The sequence below is a fragment of the Carassius gibelio genome, chromosome B23 (assembly GCF_023724105.1).
Source record: "Carassius gibelio isolate Cgi1373 ecotype wild population from Czech Republic chromosome B23, carGib1.2-hapl.c, whole genome shotgun sequence".
Lineage (NCBI taxonomy): Eukaryota > Metazoa > Chordata > Actinopteri > Cypriniformes > Cyprinidae > Carassius > Carassius gibelio.
Window position 1 is genome coordinate 10,033,579 of NC_068418.1, and position 17,555 is coordinate 10,051,133.

Consider the following 17,555-nt stretch of genomic DNA (forward strand, 5'->3'; position numbering starts at 1 on the left):
CTATTTGTATAACCAGTTTTACTACAAAAAAAGTTTAGCAAAACCATGGTTAATTTGTGGTTACCATAGTTTAACTAGAGTAACCATGTGGTTTTTTTGTAGTTAAACCATGGTTAATTTTCATAAGGGATTGTTGTAGATTTATACAATTTAAAATCAATCACTTAAACATTATTTAAATGTTAACTAGAATTCTGTTAGTCCACAACTTTGCAATAAAGCATTACAAAAAAAATCTAGGAATAAGCAGAGTAAAAAACAAACAACTTGGGAGTTTAAATGTTTGCATTTATTTTCTTGCAGTTGGATTACGTGTATATTTTTCAAAACCTATTATAGATTCCTAGGGACCCCACCGTTAAAAGATGCCAGTGATGGAAAAATGTAATGTACAAATAAAAGGACTGCAATACATCATAACTAGATATCCAATGCCTGGAAAGCAACAGGGCAGATGTAAAAATATAATACACAATACTGAAAAACAATCAATGGACTGTCAGTTGCTCACTAGCTGTACAGAGAATGTTAACAACAAAACACAAGCCCTCTAAATACCTGCTGGCAGGATTTTAACAAATGTAGTTTGCGTATTTGAGGGTGAATGACACTAAGATTGGCCTGAAATAATAGATCAGGCTCAGTCAGATTTTAAACAGTAATAGTCTAGAGAGAGAGAGAGAAGTACACTACAGGGTGAGAACACTAAAAAGACCCCAGCTTTTCTTTTGTTCTGACCATACAAAACTCAGACTCACACTGTATAAAATAAAAACCAACAGAGAGATGTAAAAGGGTGGCAGAATCAATAACTTAAATTCACATTTACAATAACTTAAATGCATCTAATGTCTTAATCAAAACCAGTCTTGTACACTTAAACAACAGAAAGAAACTAACAAAACAGTATCAGAAACAGTGAAACCTCGGAGAAAAAGAACTATACAAAGATTCAGTATGCAAGAGAACAACATTCTGTGCTTGTTTTTTGTACCAGTGGAAACAAAGTTCACTGCTTTGAAATGAAAGCAACATCAACTGTCAAAAAATTAGAGGGTTATAGGCAGAAAGCCCACAACTACAGTATTCACAACAGATCAAAGTTTACAGGAAGTCTTTACTGTAAATGCAACAGTTTAAGCAATTGTTTGGGTTATTTACAAGTTTACATGATTTCTTAGTACAAATATAAAAGTAAAATGCACATTTTTCAGATTAAAATATATTTTTTCATATTGTTGTACTCCTATTTAACATTTTTTCTTTTAACTACAGTGAAATACCACTAGGGTCCTTAAGCTCTTCACCCAGTGCAAAGAAGTGCCAAAGAGCAAAGAGTCCAAAATGATCACTTAAACACGTATGAATTAACATAAAACAATTATTTAGCATATGAAGAATACAGAGAAAATGACATGAAAAAACAACAACAACAACAAACCTCCTAAGGCTATGATATTTATGATAAGTGCTACAATGAAGCATTATATTCCACAAAAAAGAAAACAAACAAAAAAAAAACACGTTTTTTTGCATCAGGTATCATTAGCCTCAATCATGAGTGTTGTCTAGCCGGTGACTACTGTTATACTGCTGACCAGACCCATCACTCCAACATGTATGTGCCACAGAAACGGTCACACTGACGTTAGCTTGAATCATTTAAGGGTTTCCGCTCAAAACACAGGCACATGTAAGTATTTCAGCAGTTTTAAGGAACTCAGTTGAGTGTGAACTGTTTGTATGTTCTCTGTCGCCCTCAAGAGGACGAGGAGCAGAGTGCGATCTGTTGGACAGTTCCCAGGTCAGTCAGGAGCTGTCTGATGCGATGTTTCAGTTGAGGGAGGCGCGCAAGAGGATCTGGAGGCTCCAGCTCACCTGTGTAGTCTAACCAACTCTCCATCACTGCAGAATGATATTCACATGTTATTACAAATAAATCAATCGGAAATTGTTATGTTTGCGGTTTATTGATTTTTAAACCAGGAAATCTGTTTGTAAGTCTCACCGTCTAGTTCTCGCTCGATAAGGTCCATCCTGTGCGTCACCTCGTCCTGCACTGCTTCAATGTGCTCCAGCAGGTTCAGCTGCCACTGCTGGTGCAGCACAAGATCAGGGTCAGGCTTTGGGTCAGGGGTCACCGGGTCAGGCTCCTCTTCCTTGATTTCTACCACACAACTCTTTTCCTGCTCTGCGGAAACCAGTCGCTTCATACGACACTCCAGCTCCTGACAACAGAAACCAATGAGATGCATGTTTGGTGTGCACTGATGTTCCCATGTCACTGATAATGAAGAATGATTGACTCAATGTAGCATGATAGTAATTAAATGTGTTATCAAGGAGACGTTTGTTTGCAGTCCAAAACAAATTAGTTCAGTTTTTTAATTGCGCAGCAAAACATTGCATAAAATATGGTGATCTTCTAAGCAGAAATGTGTGCATGCTGGAATTATTTGCTGACGATAAGGGCCTGTTTACACCTGGTAATTTTCTGTGCTTTCTAGGGGTGCACGATAAATATCGGCTGATCATTAATGCACATCTCATCAGTAAAGCTGGTTTTCTAATCGACAGTAGACCTATGTGAAATCACGCACCTGATGGAATTTACAGCTGATTAGAGAACCGGCTTTGATAAAATGCACATTAATTATCGGCTGATATTTATCGTGCACCCCTAGCACTTTCTCTGATTGAATAGCTAGCTATCTGATGAGGTATGTGAAAATACCAGGTGTAAATATCCTCCTAAACACTGTCGAGATGGATTAAAATCCGATCAAACCACTTCAGGAGGACACATTCCAGATGAAAACAAATAATACATGTGTGAGAGCGTTTTATAGACTAGAAAGACATGCTTTAGTCAGATATGATGCTAATTCAACGAGCATCCCCACGGATGGGTATCAGAGTATCTCTTCAGCAAGCATCACACAAACTGATGCAAATGAAACAAAGTAAGCCGCAGACACCGCACACAATTATCTTCATTACAAGTATTAAGCCTAACGTTTTTAAGTGCTTATGCCACTCTTGCTCTGGTTGCAGTTTTTGATCTTGAAATTAGCTGATGGTAAATAAAATGCAGCATGTATCCAATGCTTTCGTTGACGTGAACATGGTTAAATTTGCCAACTGAAGATCGGCTTTATATCAGTTTTGTGAAGATGCATTTGTGGCCAAGTGTAAATTGAACTGTTTTAACAAATCAGATAGCTATCCAACCACAAAATACACATGTAGTGACCAGATGTAAACAGGCCCTATGACAGATTTTGAACTGGTTTGAAAACATACTTTGAGCTGATTTGATAACGGACAACAAATTGGTTTAAAAATATTTGTAACCATTCTGAAAAAGACCTTGAAGTGCCTTGACTACATATCAAACTGATTTGAAAACAGATCTCTAGCTGGTTTAAAAACGATTCAAACCATTTTTTAAAAATACTTTGAACTGGTTAAACGAAACAAATTGATTTGAAAATAGAATCGGTGATTAATTGGTTCTAAAACAGTCCTCAAACTGCTTTCAAAATAGATCATCAACTGTTATGAAAACGGATTTCAAACATAGTAAAAATCAAACTCTCAAACTGACTTGAAAACCTTTTAATTCTGACAATGCTGCAACATGAATTCTCAGATTGGTTGTGTACAGTGTGCACTAACAAAACATAACTGTGAGTCTTTAAATGTACTCTAGCCAACAAGCTTCTTTCTTGTAGTGAGCATTTGGCAGGAAAGTTAACAAGTTGCTTGTAACTTACCTTACTAAAGGAGCGGTCGGCCAGCTGAAGCTTGTGCTGGTCGTGGTCCAGCTGCGTGCCGTACCTCTGCTCGGCCATCTCTAGAAGGTCCTCTGTGCTCCTCAGACTGTCCTCCAGCTCAGAACCGCACCGTGTCTCCACCACAAGTCTTCTCTCCACCGCAGGGTAGTATGTACGGGGCTTCTGGTAGCAGTGCTCGCTGCTAATGTACGAGTCCTGGAAAGAGCAATGCCTCTCCACAGGTGATGGGACTTCGCTCTTCAATGTCTCAAACTCATTCGCTCCCATTTCAGGGGGTGAGGAGGGGAAGGGTGTAGCTATGCCCGAGTCACCTGCCGTCTTCCTCCGCAGGCTGTCTGCAGGTGTCCAGGGCTGCCGCCAGAACTTCAGGTCTGGATGGGCTTGTGTCCTAAAAAGAAGGCAGCTTTGCTTCATATCTCAATGTATCACTTTATTCATCAAACAGCTGGTCGCATCGAGAGCATACAAGAAGGGGAATTACTTACTGTAAGATGCTCATTTTGAGCTGAAGGCCGTTCAGGACCTCAAACACACGGTGGACGTCCCCCAGGAGCTGATGGGCAGTTACCACTTTCTTACTGTTCTGGTGGGAGTAGTTCTCCTCCAGGAAAGACAAGCCATACATGTGACCGCTGCTCAGCCAGTCTTTATCATACCAGTACCTTTGACTCTGCCTCTGGGCTGCATACAGATACACGCAAATTTAAAGATTAACACAAAGCATGTACAAACAAAATGTATTGAGAAGTGGTTGCTTTATTTTAGTTCTTGTTCTTTTTTGCCAACACACACACGCAGACCAGACAGATGGATAACAAAGCTGCTATTATGCTAAGCGGAGATGGTTTGGGGAGGTTCTGGTGTCTCACCTGGTGGGTCTCTGCAGATGTAGCAGCTGTAGCTGTCTGGCACACTGTCCTCATACAGACCCATACACGTCCCGTGCTGCCAGCACAAACACTCATCACACTGCAGAGAGCACATCGGACAGGTTTGGAACGACATGGAGGGGAGTAATTAATGACACAATTTTAATTTTGGGGTGAACTATCCTTTTAATCTGTAGGATTATTGTTCTCTGCAGAGCTCAAAATTTACTGCTGATTTGCATCTTGTATCAACACTGATAATGAACTGAATCAACATGAATCTGACTTGAGCTGTTGTTCTTTAACATTGCTGCCTTGTTTGGAACTGCTTATAACTGAAATTAACTAGCTTCAAAACTTATTTTTTGATCTGAACTGAATTATCACTGAACTGACCTGAGCAATGATGCTAAATATGTAATGTAATATTGAATGTTTATATATATGTATATATATAAAATGTAAATCAAGCATATGTGAAAGTTCTAATGTCTGTTTTAAAGGCAATACTATCGAGTTTAGGATCAAAACTAGGGCTGTCACTTTTAGTTCAAAAATCGATCGCACAATCGATCGCACCAACCAAAAAACGTTTTGAAAATGAATATAGGGAATCGACTTGAACCAAATATGTACATTATTAATTTTAAAATAATTAAACAATAAAAAATATATAGATGTAACAAAACTCACAAACAAGCAGAAAAAGAAAATAAAGAAATTCGAAAGTGCAGTATGCCTTCAGAGAGCTAGACAGAAAATACCAGCAATTTTACGCACCTATAAGACCCAGTGACGTTGAAAGCGTCCTCTTATGCTGCTTTCACACCAAACGCGAATATAGCGTCTGGCGTGAATGATTTCAATGTTAAGTCATTGTAAAGATGCGTTTACACGCGTATTGAGGTCTTGCGGCAAGGTAGACGCGAATTCGCCTCATTCGCGCATCTAGTTACAGGAGATTCTGAGTTATGGAAAGGACCATTGCAAGCTGACAGTGACCGGCTGCAGTAATACCCCCACCTTGCGCAGCTGTACCGGAGTGTCCCTGGGACATCAGTGCGGTCGGAGCGTGTCTTCTCAACAGCTGGACATACAGTGAATAAAAAACGCTCTGCTCTGGACCCCGAAATTTTGATCGACTTGTTTTTCTGTCCAATAAATTTGTAACGGCCCTATAGCCTTTTTGCGCATTTCATTATGCCTGCCAAGTGCCGCCCAGCCTAAGTGTCGGTTACGTTCAATAAAAAGATAAAATAAAACCACACACATGACCTGTTTCTCAAGTCCATTTAAAATTAAATTTTTTGAACAGTTGTTTGAAATGGATTGATCATTATTTAAAATAATCTTGGAGATTTTTGAATTGCCTAAATCATAAATGCAGCCGGGTTGAAGCCGGCAGTGATGATGTTCTTTTGTTATGGCAGTCGTCCCCTCTGCATATATATTTTTTCGAGAATGTTGCACTCATGTTGCGGTTTGTTATTCTGCACGAAACTTCATGCCAATAAATAAGAAATATTGCTGACTTGTGCGTTTCCAGCGCTCTGTTTACCTTCGTCCGTTATTTGACGTTGAAAAAAGAAACGTCTTTTTTTTTTTGACATTGAAAATCGATTTTACAATCGATTCGATGAACACTTATGTCTTAAAAATTGAAAAAGATTTTTTCACAAAAGTGACAGCCCTAGTCAAAACAGACTTTATAATTTGAGTTTGGTCAAAAAATGCATCAAATGGAGGTCTGGTCAGACTGCAGAGGCTGCTAGTTCACCTGAATCATGAAGTCGTTCTCCTCCTGCACTTCACAAATACAGCGTACGATCTCAGAGCTGTGAGGGAGTGTTTCCACACCCTGCTCTGAGAGGGGCACATTCAGATCCAGCTCCGCGTCAGACTCCTCCTCACTCCATACAGGACTGTCTGAGGACAAATCACTGCTGCTGTCTTCACCTGGACGAAACAAGACGACCACAATACACACTTAGGCAGCAGATTTGAGCTGATTTTATAACAACGTCATCCATGCAAGACAATCAGCAACTCTAACCACACATGCACACACGTTAAACACACACTAGAAAAAACATCTACAGAGCAGCAATGACGAGACACATCTGACGGACACAATTAGTCAAGACACTGAAAGACATCCAAGCAAGAGAGAAACACAAAGCAGGCAGCTGTGAGTTTGGAGGACTTGTGCTCTGTGGTACCCACCCTGGCTGAGCATCTTTTCGGGGCAGTGTCCCGAGTAGGATTGGTGTGTGAGGGAGAGGGGCAATTTGTGGGCCGAATTCAGATTGCAGGGGAGAGGCTTTGGACCAATGCTCTCCTCAGTGCTGAAACAGTCTGTCAGAGGAGGAAGAGCAGACGCCACACAGGGTTAAACACAGTTGTTCCTCACAGACGAGGCAGCTTCTAGATCTGATTCAGTTCTTGATGTTGTCGAGAGGGATTGGCAAACATAACGCTCGTTGTGTGGGCAGCTCTGCACTTTAGGAGTCTATTAATAACTCAAGATGAATGACACAGACTTGGTGTCCCAATGCTGACACACTGCTGTGATTTAAATGGTGGGTAAAATTAGTGAGAGTTTGTACATCATCTTGCATCTACTTTGAGTGGCATGTGGGAGAGGGAGTGGCTCTTGAAAATGAATCAAATGCTGATTGGTTGCCCCTATCAGTGAAATGTCCAATTGCATTTTTTTTTTTTCATCGCAAATGGTAAATGATAAATAAACAACAACAAAAACAACTTGCAAATGTTCCATAAAATGTGCATTTAAATCAATTATTTTATTATTATTTAAACACATTTTAAATCATGAATTAAATAAACAGTCTTAAATATGTTCATTAATTTGTTCATTAAAAAAGGATTTATGTTTTCAAAGTATTGTTGAACTATTTAATTCTTGTTAAACTAAATTCATTCGAAAATTACAAAGGGTAGTCTTGTGAGGCTTCATACATTTAGTAATATATGAACAGCCAGTGGTACAGTTTAAGGCAGTAATTATAAGGTAGCAATTTAGACGGCAGATTATCTTTTTACTTTATTAGGCAAAATAAAAATTTTGCGCATCTTTCTCTTTTATAGAGAGAAGGTGATCTCAGGCCTGCAGATTCCCATAGCATGAGACATTTGACAAACAGGATCCAAATCTCACAAACTAAAAATTAAACGTAAGAAACTTATTTCATCAATCCAACTTTAAAGAAATATTTTAAAAATACCTTGCGTTTAAAAAGCTGGATGTTTTTAGCATGGTATCAAAATATACATTTTAACTTTTAAACGCTTACCTTGTCATAGTTTATCATTATGCCAAACAGAAACCCTAGAGCATGACATCATTACTGGTGTGCAGTAATTTTACAGAAATGAGAAATACTTGAGAAAGTTTGCAGTTCGAGCAGACAAACACAGGGGACAGCAGAGAGCTGAAGACACACAGAGACATCCCTGCACTATAACAGCAGTCTCACCTGACTTCGACTTCCTTTTCTTCTTTTTCTTCAGTTTGATGCGGAAGAAATCCCTCTGTCGCTTCTCCCTCAGCCTCTCCCGTTCTTTCGCTCCTTCAGATGAGAAAATCAATCTCTATTACGGTCATGTCCTGAATCAGCGAGAGCATGTGCTCAGAAATGCATGGAATGATCCGGATGTTCTCCAATACCTGTTTCCTTGTCAAGCCAGTGTGTGTCGTCATGCAGCGAGCGGTTGAAGTGCTGGTTCTCTTTGCTCCTCTCTGCGCCCAGCGTGGCCGAGCGCTGCCGGTGGAGGGCGACAGCAGGGGGCGACAGAGCGTGACCTGCGGGAGGAAGTTCATATAACCCACACTGATTGATGCTTTTTTTCCTGTCAGGTCTAACATAGCTGTTTGTGCATGTAAACTAGGGTCACCATATTGTAGTTTTTAAAAAAAGAAGACAGTGGAGGCAGGATGCAGATGGGATTGATGGGGGCCTTAGTAGCACAATGGCCATATCCCAAATATCAAAACATGCGATTTCCATACATAAAATATCTATTTTAGTCACCGGTTGATCATAAACCCAGCTGCAAGGCTTCCTACCAGTGGCCGTCCTTCACAAAACGCAACATCTACCACCAATTTATCATTGGAAGAATGCAAAATGTTTCAAAACAAGCATTTCAGTAAAATTAAAATTTGGAAAATATTTCAAACATTTAACTCAGGGGAGAAAATCAACCTGACACAACAGTTTCTCCAATTCAGTGCAAAAAATGCAGATTTGGCAACCCTGCATCCAAAGTGATTTAAATACTCAGCATACTGATAGAGGCCACCTGATGCACAAAAATTATGTGCAATATGATAATGTTTCCAGGAGCACACAGAAATGGTCAGAAATTCAGCCGGAGCCAGATTAAGAAAACAGTTCACACAATGAATGGTGACTGTACGTAGAAAGCAAAAGCCGAATCCAGGACATTTTGGGCGATTTAAAAATCCTGGCAAGACACATTTTTTATGTCCAAAAACAGGACACGAAAAGGCAAAAAAGGACGTATGGTCACCCTATATAAACAATTAGCAAAGTTACAAAGCACAAAATCCACTGCAATGCGAGCTTATAAAACAACAGAATTTCCCTACCCTCAAAATTCAGTTCAAATCTAAATTTTCACACAATTCAAACAACTGTGGGTCTACATCTCACAATTCACTTCTGTCTCAGTTAATTCAGATTTCTCATGTAAATGTGCAATTATGACTTTAACACACGATCTTCTCTCTGAAAGTTAACATCTTTCAATAGCTCAGAATCCGGAGTTTACATTTCCGAAATAAGGTAGCTGTCACTTATTGTTTTTCTTGTAATTTTGAGTTTGTTTTAATATATTTTTTTCTTTTGTCTGAAAATTAATTTTTATCTGACAATTCTTTTTTCTTTCTCTGTATTCCGAGTTTGAATGCCACAATTAAATTTTTTTTTTAGTTGTAAATGTGAAATGATTATGATTTTAACTCACAATTATATTTCACTGTTCTGTATCTTAATTTCCTCAATTTCTCTGAATCCTGAGTTTACATCTCATAGTTCTGTTTTTCTTGTTTTTCCATAGAAATACACAAATAAATAAAGGTTACTGTTTTTTCTCTTCAGGGAGTTAAGATAACCCCAAAACTTTATGCATTTGGCATGTATCCCAAAGTGAAAATTTTTGAAAATGATAACCATTATCGACAAAAGAGTTAACGTTTTACAACAGTTATATCATGTGCATGTGTATTATAGGTTGAGTGCACAGGTGTGTACTGTTTCTTTACAAAGACCTACATCAACTAGTAATTAACGAGTATTTTTTTTAAGCATGTAAATGCCTCCTAGCAGACCCCAAAACAAGGTGATGAAATTGTATATGAGCATTATATACCTATGTTTCTAATGCTGAATAAACAAATGTGGACAAAAACAAGCACCCACACAAACAGCTGAAGTAAATACTGATAGATGAAGTGTGCACTGACGGTGGGGAGACGGGACGGTCCGGCGCCTGCGAGGGGTCTCCTGGCTTTGGTTCTGTTTGTCAGAGAAGCGCGTCTGGGTGCAGTCAGGGGGGCTTGGGTCGCTCTGTGCGTGATAGTACTTCATGTGGTAGTGCAGCAGAGACGCCTTGCGGAAAGACTTGAGGCAGCCTGCGATCGTGCATTTGAACGGGTTGTGGTCCAGCTCGATGGACAGGATAGGGGGCGGCTGGTTTTTGATGACCCTGTACACTGAGGGAGGTAAAGGGCAATAGGGTCACATACCGACAGTTCTTTGCACTGTATCGGTGAGAGAGAGAGTGAAAGTGAGGGTGGTGTACTCACATGGTTCTCTGCTATACTTGTTTGTGGTTGGAAGGTGGATGGTTTGCGGCTGTTTGACTGCTGCAGCTGAGAAAGCAATGCATCGTTAGCACATCACATCGAATCAAGATTTGCACATATTCTGAAGAAAAGGGAAGTGGTGCCTCATGCAATAAATCCCAAAAGCAATAACGATTCAGTCTAAGCAAACACATTTGATGATCAAATTGAAACGAAGGAGGATGTTTACCGGGATCAGGTGTGGATCCGGCCTCCTCTTTGGGTGCTGTATTTTCTGCAGGACTGGTTGAGCCATCCTTACTTTCTGAAGTCTCTGGGACAGAGTCTGGTTTGATTTGGGATCGACTGTTTCTTTCTATGAGGGGATCAGAGGCACAGTGTCCTGTCAGATGGTTTAATTACACACTAGCATACAGAACAGCAGCTGGAACAACCAAAATGAAGAATAATAAGAGAGTGAACCTGTGCTTGAGTTGGCTCTGCTCCTTTTGGACGGTGGCATCTGTCCCGTTGATGCACGTCTCTTCCTCAGTTCTGGACCATTGGACTTTTCCACATCTTTTCCTGTGAGAGACACAAGCCAAGAAATTGAACCATCGAGACTGAGTCTAACACACAAGATACATCACCCAACAATCCTCTAATTTCAGTCTTTACTGGAAAAACTTACCAAACTACTAAATTAACTCTTGGCCTGGTTAAAAATGCATTGCCACCAGCTAAAATAAGTAACTTAGTGGCAATTTTCCTCCGGTTATTTTCCGTTTAGATGGTATCTTGATGGAAACTGCAATACATTACTTTAAGGATTCTTCAATGAATGGAGAGCTCCAAAGAACAACATTTATTTGAAACCGAAATCTTTTGTGACATTAAGACCAAATCTCCACGTCAAACCAACAATAGACTGACAACAATGGGATCACAAATCAGCTTCCACAGCTCAAATCACTGGCCCAGCTAACAAACTGACATATTCGATCAACAAAACAATTTGCTCTTCTAACTGAACCTCCTTGTCTTACAGATTTATATATCTTCTCTTGATACGGTCTCTCTATTAGCTACTCAGCAAATGCTGTCCTCTGGAGTGTGTGAGGTTGTTGAATCAAAACAAAATCAAATATTCAGATGTAGTATGTTCCTGTAAACCAGACTCACCATCTGCCACCTTACTCCGTGTCCTTCTGGGCAGACTGGGGCTTTCGTCTGTTGCTTCTTCCTTCTCTTTCTGGTCTCCGTCGTTCTTGTCAATGCCATTTTGAAGTGCTTGGGACTCCTCCTGTCCTCCATTCATCTCTTTCTCCTCTGGGTTGTTCGCGTCTCCATTCTCAAGCGGTTCTGTCCTGTTTTCTTCACTGTGCTGTTTTTGGTTGTGCTCTGCAGAACTCGACTCTGAATCGTTCAATGCGCTTTCGCCCTCTCCACCGTTCTGGAGATCTCTGGAGTCATCTTCTTCATCCTCCTCTGATTTGCTGTCTCCATCCTGGTCAGACGTGCTGTGTCTCGAGCCGTTACTTCTGCTGGTGCCGTTCTCCTTGGCCATCCACTTTTTCCTGTTTTGATCGCCCCGCTTTCGAGTCTGCCGATTGGTCTTGCCATCAGAGCTCTGTAGATAAAGACAGACTCATTAATCCTGTATTTTAATGGCCTGGTTTAATGATGATTAGAGTCGAGGCAATCACTTCTCATACCTTGCGGAATGGCTTCACCTTAATCCCCTTCACTGTCTTTACAACTCCATCAAAAAACTTCACTGTGTAGAAACCTGGGACACCACAGAAGCACAGATATTTGTACTGCTCAACACTTTGATAATGCCATGTGTGTTCATGTATAATACATAGCTACAAACAGATGCACCGATGCTCTTAACAAAACATAACTTTAATCAAGTGTTTTAAATGCTACAAGTGAATGTAGGAATCACAACATTATTAGAAACATTATGAAAAACAGACATTTATTTCGACAGTGAGATTCAAATTCTAATCTTTTAATTATAAAACTTATTCAATTATTAGCGTTTCGTTAAGTTGAAGTCACAGCTAAGGTATTAATGTAAAAATATGTGAAATGAGCAGCACAATTACATATGCAATGTTACATATTCATACGTGTGTATTACTGCACAAAAGTTTAAGGTTAAAAATACAGTAAAACTATTATACTGTGAAATATAACTACAATGAAATATTGAACGTGTTTTATTATTGTTTAAAATTTTTATTATTTTATTTTATTATAATTTTTTGAAAATTATTTCAGTAATTTACTTGAGTTTCACAATCATTTAAACATTTATTATTATTATCAATGTTGAAAATGTTTTGGTTCTTAGTATTTTTTATGTAAATGGACCAATTTAATGCTCATTAAAAAAATGAAGTATAATTGTTTATTAATAAGTATGACAGTAATTATTTTAAAAATATTGTGTGTATATATATATATATATTTTTTTTTTTTTTTTTTTTATGAAATAATTATAATATAATATAGTATTATTATTTAATTTTTAAACATCAGCCAAAAACAGTGGTACACGGTTATGTTTCGGCTGCCAGTTTCCTCTGGACCATTCAGAAGATGAACTTGGCATTAGTGATGTGAGTGTTGCGAGTACACACCATCTTTGTCCCGGGACAGGATCTTAGCAGGGTAGTACCGACAGTCTGACCAGCTGGCAAGAACTTTCTGGTTGACTTGAAAGCCCTGAGAAGAGAAACATACCTATATATAATGCTCTTTTATGAGCCCATGCAGCCTGTGAGTGACTCAGCACAGTTTGACAGGAAGTGCTTACCGGAGCGCTCTGGCGTTCAGAGAGGCCTTGTTTCCTCAGCTGGATTCGCTCCACGGGTCTGAGGTACGGACTGCTCCAGTCAAACCACTCATCATAACGGTGACTCCACTGCCTGTAGTGGATCAAAACCTTCTCGTCGTCATAGTCGATCTTCTCGATGCTAGCTGCATACCTGTCAACACAAAACAAAGTCAATTCAGATTAGCTACAGATCACATCTGTAACTCGAACAGCTGTAAAATGTTGGAGGGGAGAGTAAATAAATACTCAGTTGGAAAATCACAACATGATTTAAAATGCTAAATGTAGAACTTTCACAAATTTTGGAATGCAACCGAACTAGAGGCAGCAGCGCCAGTGAAGCGTCTGAATTTCAATCAGACCGAGTGAATGAACGGATGATGAGGAAAGACACTGACCAGTTCTTCAGACTGTCCCTGGCCTCCAGCTGCGCTCCCACCTCGAACGTGATCCCACGCCTGTGAGGAGGGCTCTTTGTCATGCTGTTCACACACTCACACACCAACCTATCAAACCACAGAAACACATCATGGGTGAGGGGTAAAGGATGTCACGGACGGCTCAACCTGACCAAAGTGCTCATAAATAAACACTATACTACCACCTAAGGTTCACAAGAGAGACCTTTTCCAGCACTTTTTCCAACAATCGGATCAGATTTTATTTAAAAACTTATCTTGTTCCCAATACAAAATTTCCATTAGTGCGAGGTTTCAGCTGTGCATTAGTTATGCACTTTTTCTGAATGTCCTTAAAACATAATTTCAATGAATGACTGACACATTTTAGATAATATAGTTTATAAAATGACATATTGAATATAGATATTGGATCTCTGCTATCTAGGGTGTAATAATGCAGGGTTCCTCCATCGGTTGCCAAGAACTGCCCGACACAAAGAGCATTCATGCACTTACAAATGAGGACAATAGAAGCAATCAAAACCAACAAGAATGTAATAATATGTCATATTTACATCATCTCTCATGCTGGTTGGTTTACAGCATGCACACATCTTTTGCTTCAGCGTGATTTGTGTCGTGTTCAAAAAACTGAACAAAACGACTAAATGTGTGTGTTAGTTGATCAAAACTTCACAATGTAAAACATGATTTTTAACAATTATTTAGAAATCATACAAGCCATGAAAAGCAAGCAGGAGGATACATAAACAGTAATTATGCTAAGATGTCCTAATAAATGATTACTGACTATTCACTGAACTCACACTGATCAATAAATCATCAAGAAACTGCACATTACAAGTCAAATACCTGTCATACACACAATAACCACAGAAAACTGACCACAGAAGAGGAAAAACAGGTTATGTAAAAATAAACAAAGGGACAAACAGGAGATATTTAAATACACCGACTCAAACTGACCATTTTCATTATTTTTCATAAATTCATGCTAATTATTAATATTTTGTCTGATAATAACCCACGTGCTTGCTCTCATCTTGTTATTATGGGATATTTATCGGATAAGATGCGCAAGGGGAAAACAACAGACATTTAGTTTACAGCAATGAACATTTTCATAACACTGTTTTCCCATTTCAGCAGTGACGTGGTTAATAATGCATTTTAGAATAATTAAAATGCATCAAGTAATATTATGAAACGACATGAGGGTGAGGAGGTCATTCATTCCCAAAGCTGCTAGAGAGAGGAAAAACGTTTAAATCGAACTGAGATCATTTAGCCAGTCTGGAGAGTGGAACAAGGCAAAGGAAACTTGAAGCATCACAGACCCAGGAAAGACTGAGATCATTAGCATTAAATCCGCCGATCTTCATCATCATGATCACGTGAAACCGCGCAAGTTTCATAACTGACTCTCGCGCTCCCGGCCTCGTGCGGACAGACACTTTCCTACAGGGTGCATACATTTTAAATACGTCATACTCGCGGGAAACCGGCACATTTGGTTAAACCAATGCATTCACAAACCCACGCACAAACACCACAGCTCTCCAACTTAGCGGCCATGCGCATAGATATCTATAGCCTCTCGAGCGCTGCGTGACGCAAATGGCGCGCGATACGTTTCCTCCTCGTTGTTTGTATTGTCAGGCCAGCGGCTCATTTCTACATGCCTGTCATAACAAGCCGCAATCAGTACATCAAACGACAGAGACTGAATGGAAACGTTTTTGGAGTACAAGGAGGAAAATATCAACGCAAATATCAAAGAATTCAGGCGTTGGACTTTTCTTCAACTTCGCATGCTGAGAAAACGTGGGTGCAACGTTGTCTGCGAACTTGACCCTGACTGCGGTGTTTAGTTTAAGACAGAAGGCGCCCAAAACCGCTATGCGATACGATCTGCATAACAGAACAACGGAGTCAGGCCCTCATAATAAAGTTTAAGCAATTTGCTCGGCATCTTAAATAGCTGTTTTGACATTACATTGTTCAGTTGCCGAAAGCGATGCGCAACAACATCAAACCATTTGATTGGGTGAGAGCCCTGACTGACGCGAGCTCCAGCGTTCTGATTGGTTCGCGCAGCTGTCACTCAAACTCTGACGCTCAGCGGCCTCCTTTCGGCCTACTCCTGGCGGCATGGGACTAACGTTACCGTAATTACGAGGCGAACAAAAGTCTTCCAGCTATTAAAGAAGCCTAAACGCGCTTTTATCGCGATCTTTCTTAAGAAGCATGAACGGAGCAGCAGACAAATGCCGTTAATGCACTATTTGAGAAAATCACTTTCATGTGTCCAATTAGCATCAAACAGGAGCACACATGCATGGAGGCAAGTTTCGTTTTAACAGCAATATCATCACACAAACATTAGACATTTCACAATTACAACAAATAAAACGTCCAAGACAGCTACTTAATATTTTGCAAAATATAATCACAGCACCATTTACCTTTATTGCTGATAAATGTACTCTGAAACCAAAGAAAGCAAGTCCAAATGCACGAAGAGTGCTTTGAGTCGCATGCTTTTAGAGCGCGTCCACGCAGCTTGTTTTCTCCGGCGCGAGCAGCAAGGCCGGTGTACGCGAGGTGGAGTCTGTCTGCGCACGCGCAAACCGAGTTTTCCTTGCCGTTTCCTCATTTGGTGGGAATTTTTCCTGTATCTTCTCGTTTTACTCGCTTCCCGTCAAAAGGGGACGGAATAGTTTAGTCCGGCAGCACAGAAGCTGTATGCTTTTACTTTTTAGACAAAACTCTTCCCTGAGTTACAACCCAAATTATCTTAGCCAATAACAATGAACACAACAATAATAAAAAATACTGTTTATAACGCATATGACAAGATCATAGAAAAGCATTTTTTTTTCTTTTTAAAAAACGTCTGTACCCGTGGGGTAAGTTGTCACAATGTCCCCTGTCAGGCGTTTCAATAAAATATTTGGTTGGAAAACAACACACAAATCCAATGAAAGAGAAAACAGACATTTTGAATCAAAATCTTACAGTTACTGAAATATGGCATATGTATCATCGTTTCATATCATCGTTATCATTAAAATAATAATAATAATATATATATAACATATTATAGCTTTTCATCAACTCTAAGCTTCAAAGATCCCAGTTTGCGAAACCATAATCTAATAATTTATGTTTGATGGAGATCATTAACCAGCTAAAAATACTCGTAGTGACCACTTTGATTCATAAACTATGGGCAGACTGTGGAAAGAGCACATTTCTAGAATGTCGAGCAGTTAATCAGTTACTGTGGTGTGATGTTGCATTTTCACCACTAGGTGTTAGTATAAGACACCTGTCAGGTCAACACAATTAATATATAGTCACAGCCAACCTTCAGTTCAGAAATGTAAAACATGTCCAGTATGTGTTTTTAAATGAATGTCTGTATGATTTTGTCCCTTCTTTTTCATGTTTCTTTAATAGCCCTGGACTCAAAATAGACCATCACTGGCTCAACGGCTTGATTGCACAATCAAACTGACATTTAAGCAGCATATGCATAACACATCACATATGATTATGATTAGATGACTTCCCAAATTGAGCAAAGATGACAAGGGCAAGTGACTGATGGGTAAGAGCTGACGAAGACACTGAATGAACAGCATTGCTCTTTGACTGGCATGAGATATCTTGAGGAAGGAAATTTGAGCCGGTTTAGAAAGAAACTGAGCTCGATAATAATAATAAAAAAATTGGACCTGGAGAACAAATACATCTCACAACCAATAAATTCTCAGTGTATTTTTC

The 17,555-nt window shown here is 39.4% G+C and overlaps 1 protein-coding gene across 5 annotated transcripts; it reads right to left on the bottom strand.

The window, feature by feature from the left end:
- Window positions 1-271: 271 nt before the first annotated feature.
- Window positions 272-16,395, bottom strand: LOC128011616 (PHD finger protein 20). Of its 5 annotated transcripts, none has more exons than XM_052594239.1 (19): window positions 16,232-16,395; window positions 13,743-13,850; window positions 13,324-13,495; window positions 13,148-13,232; window positions 12,212-12,285; window positions 11,679-12,126; window positions 10,980-11,081; window positions 10,747-10,899; window positions 10,518-10,583; window positions 10,176-10,424; window positions 8,355-8,489; window positions 8,164-8,256; window positions 6,890-7,021; window positions 6,444-6,622; window positions 4,667-4,766; window positions 4,283-4,478; window positions 3,777-4,185; window positions 2,009-2,228; window positions 272-1,905 (listed from the first exon to the last, which is right to left on the bottom strand). In XM_052594239.1, exons 2-19 carry the CDS (start codon window positions 13,823-13,825, stop codon window positions 1,760-1,762), a joined length of 3,042 nt encoding a protein of 1,013 aa, XP_052450199.1. In that variant the 5' UTR covers window positions 13,826-13,850; window positions 16,232-16,395; the 3' UTR covers window positions 272-1,759. The 5 variants fall into 5 exon arrangements, with proteins under 5 accessions (XP_052450199.1, XP_052450196.1, XP_052450197.1 ...); XM_052594236.1 differs by lacking the exon at window positions 16,232-16,395 and adding an exon at window positions 14,321-15,765; XM_052594237.1 differs by lacking the exon at window positions 16,232-16,395 and adding an exon at window positions 14,321-15,763 and having other exon boundaries at window positions 10,747-10,872.
- Between the last annotated feature and the right edge of the window lie 1,160 nt (window positions 16,396-17,555).

What these genes read in the sequence shown, in the direction of transcription:
- LOC128011616 (XM_052594236.1), bottom strand. An exon ending in CTGAACGCCAGAGCGCTCCG is followed by an intron (nt 13,233 to 13,323) that starts GTAAGCACTTCC and finishes TTCTCTTCTCAG; the next exon opens with GGCTTTCAAGTCAACCAGAA. An exon ending in TATCGAGCGAGAACTAGACG is followed by an intron (nt 1,906 to 2,008) that starts GTGAGACTTACA and finishes ATCATTCTGCAG; the next exon opens with TGATGGAGAGTTGGTTAGAC.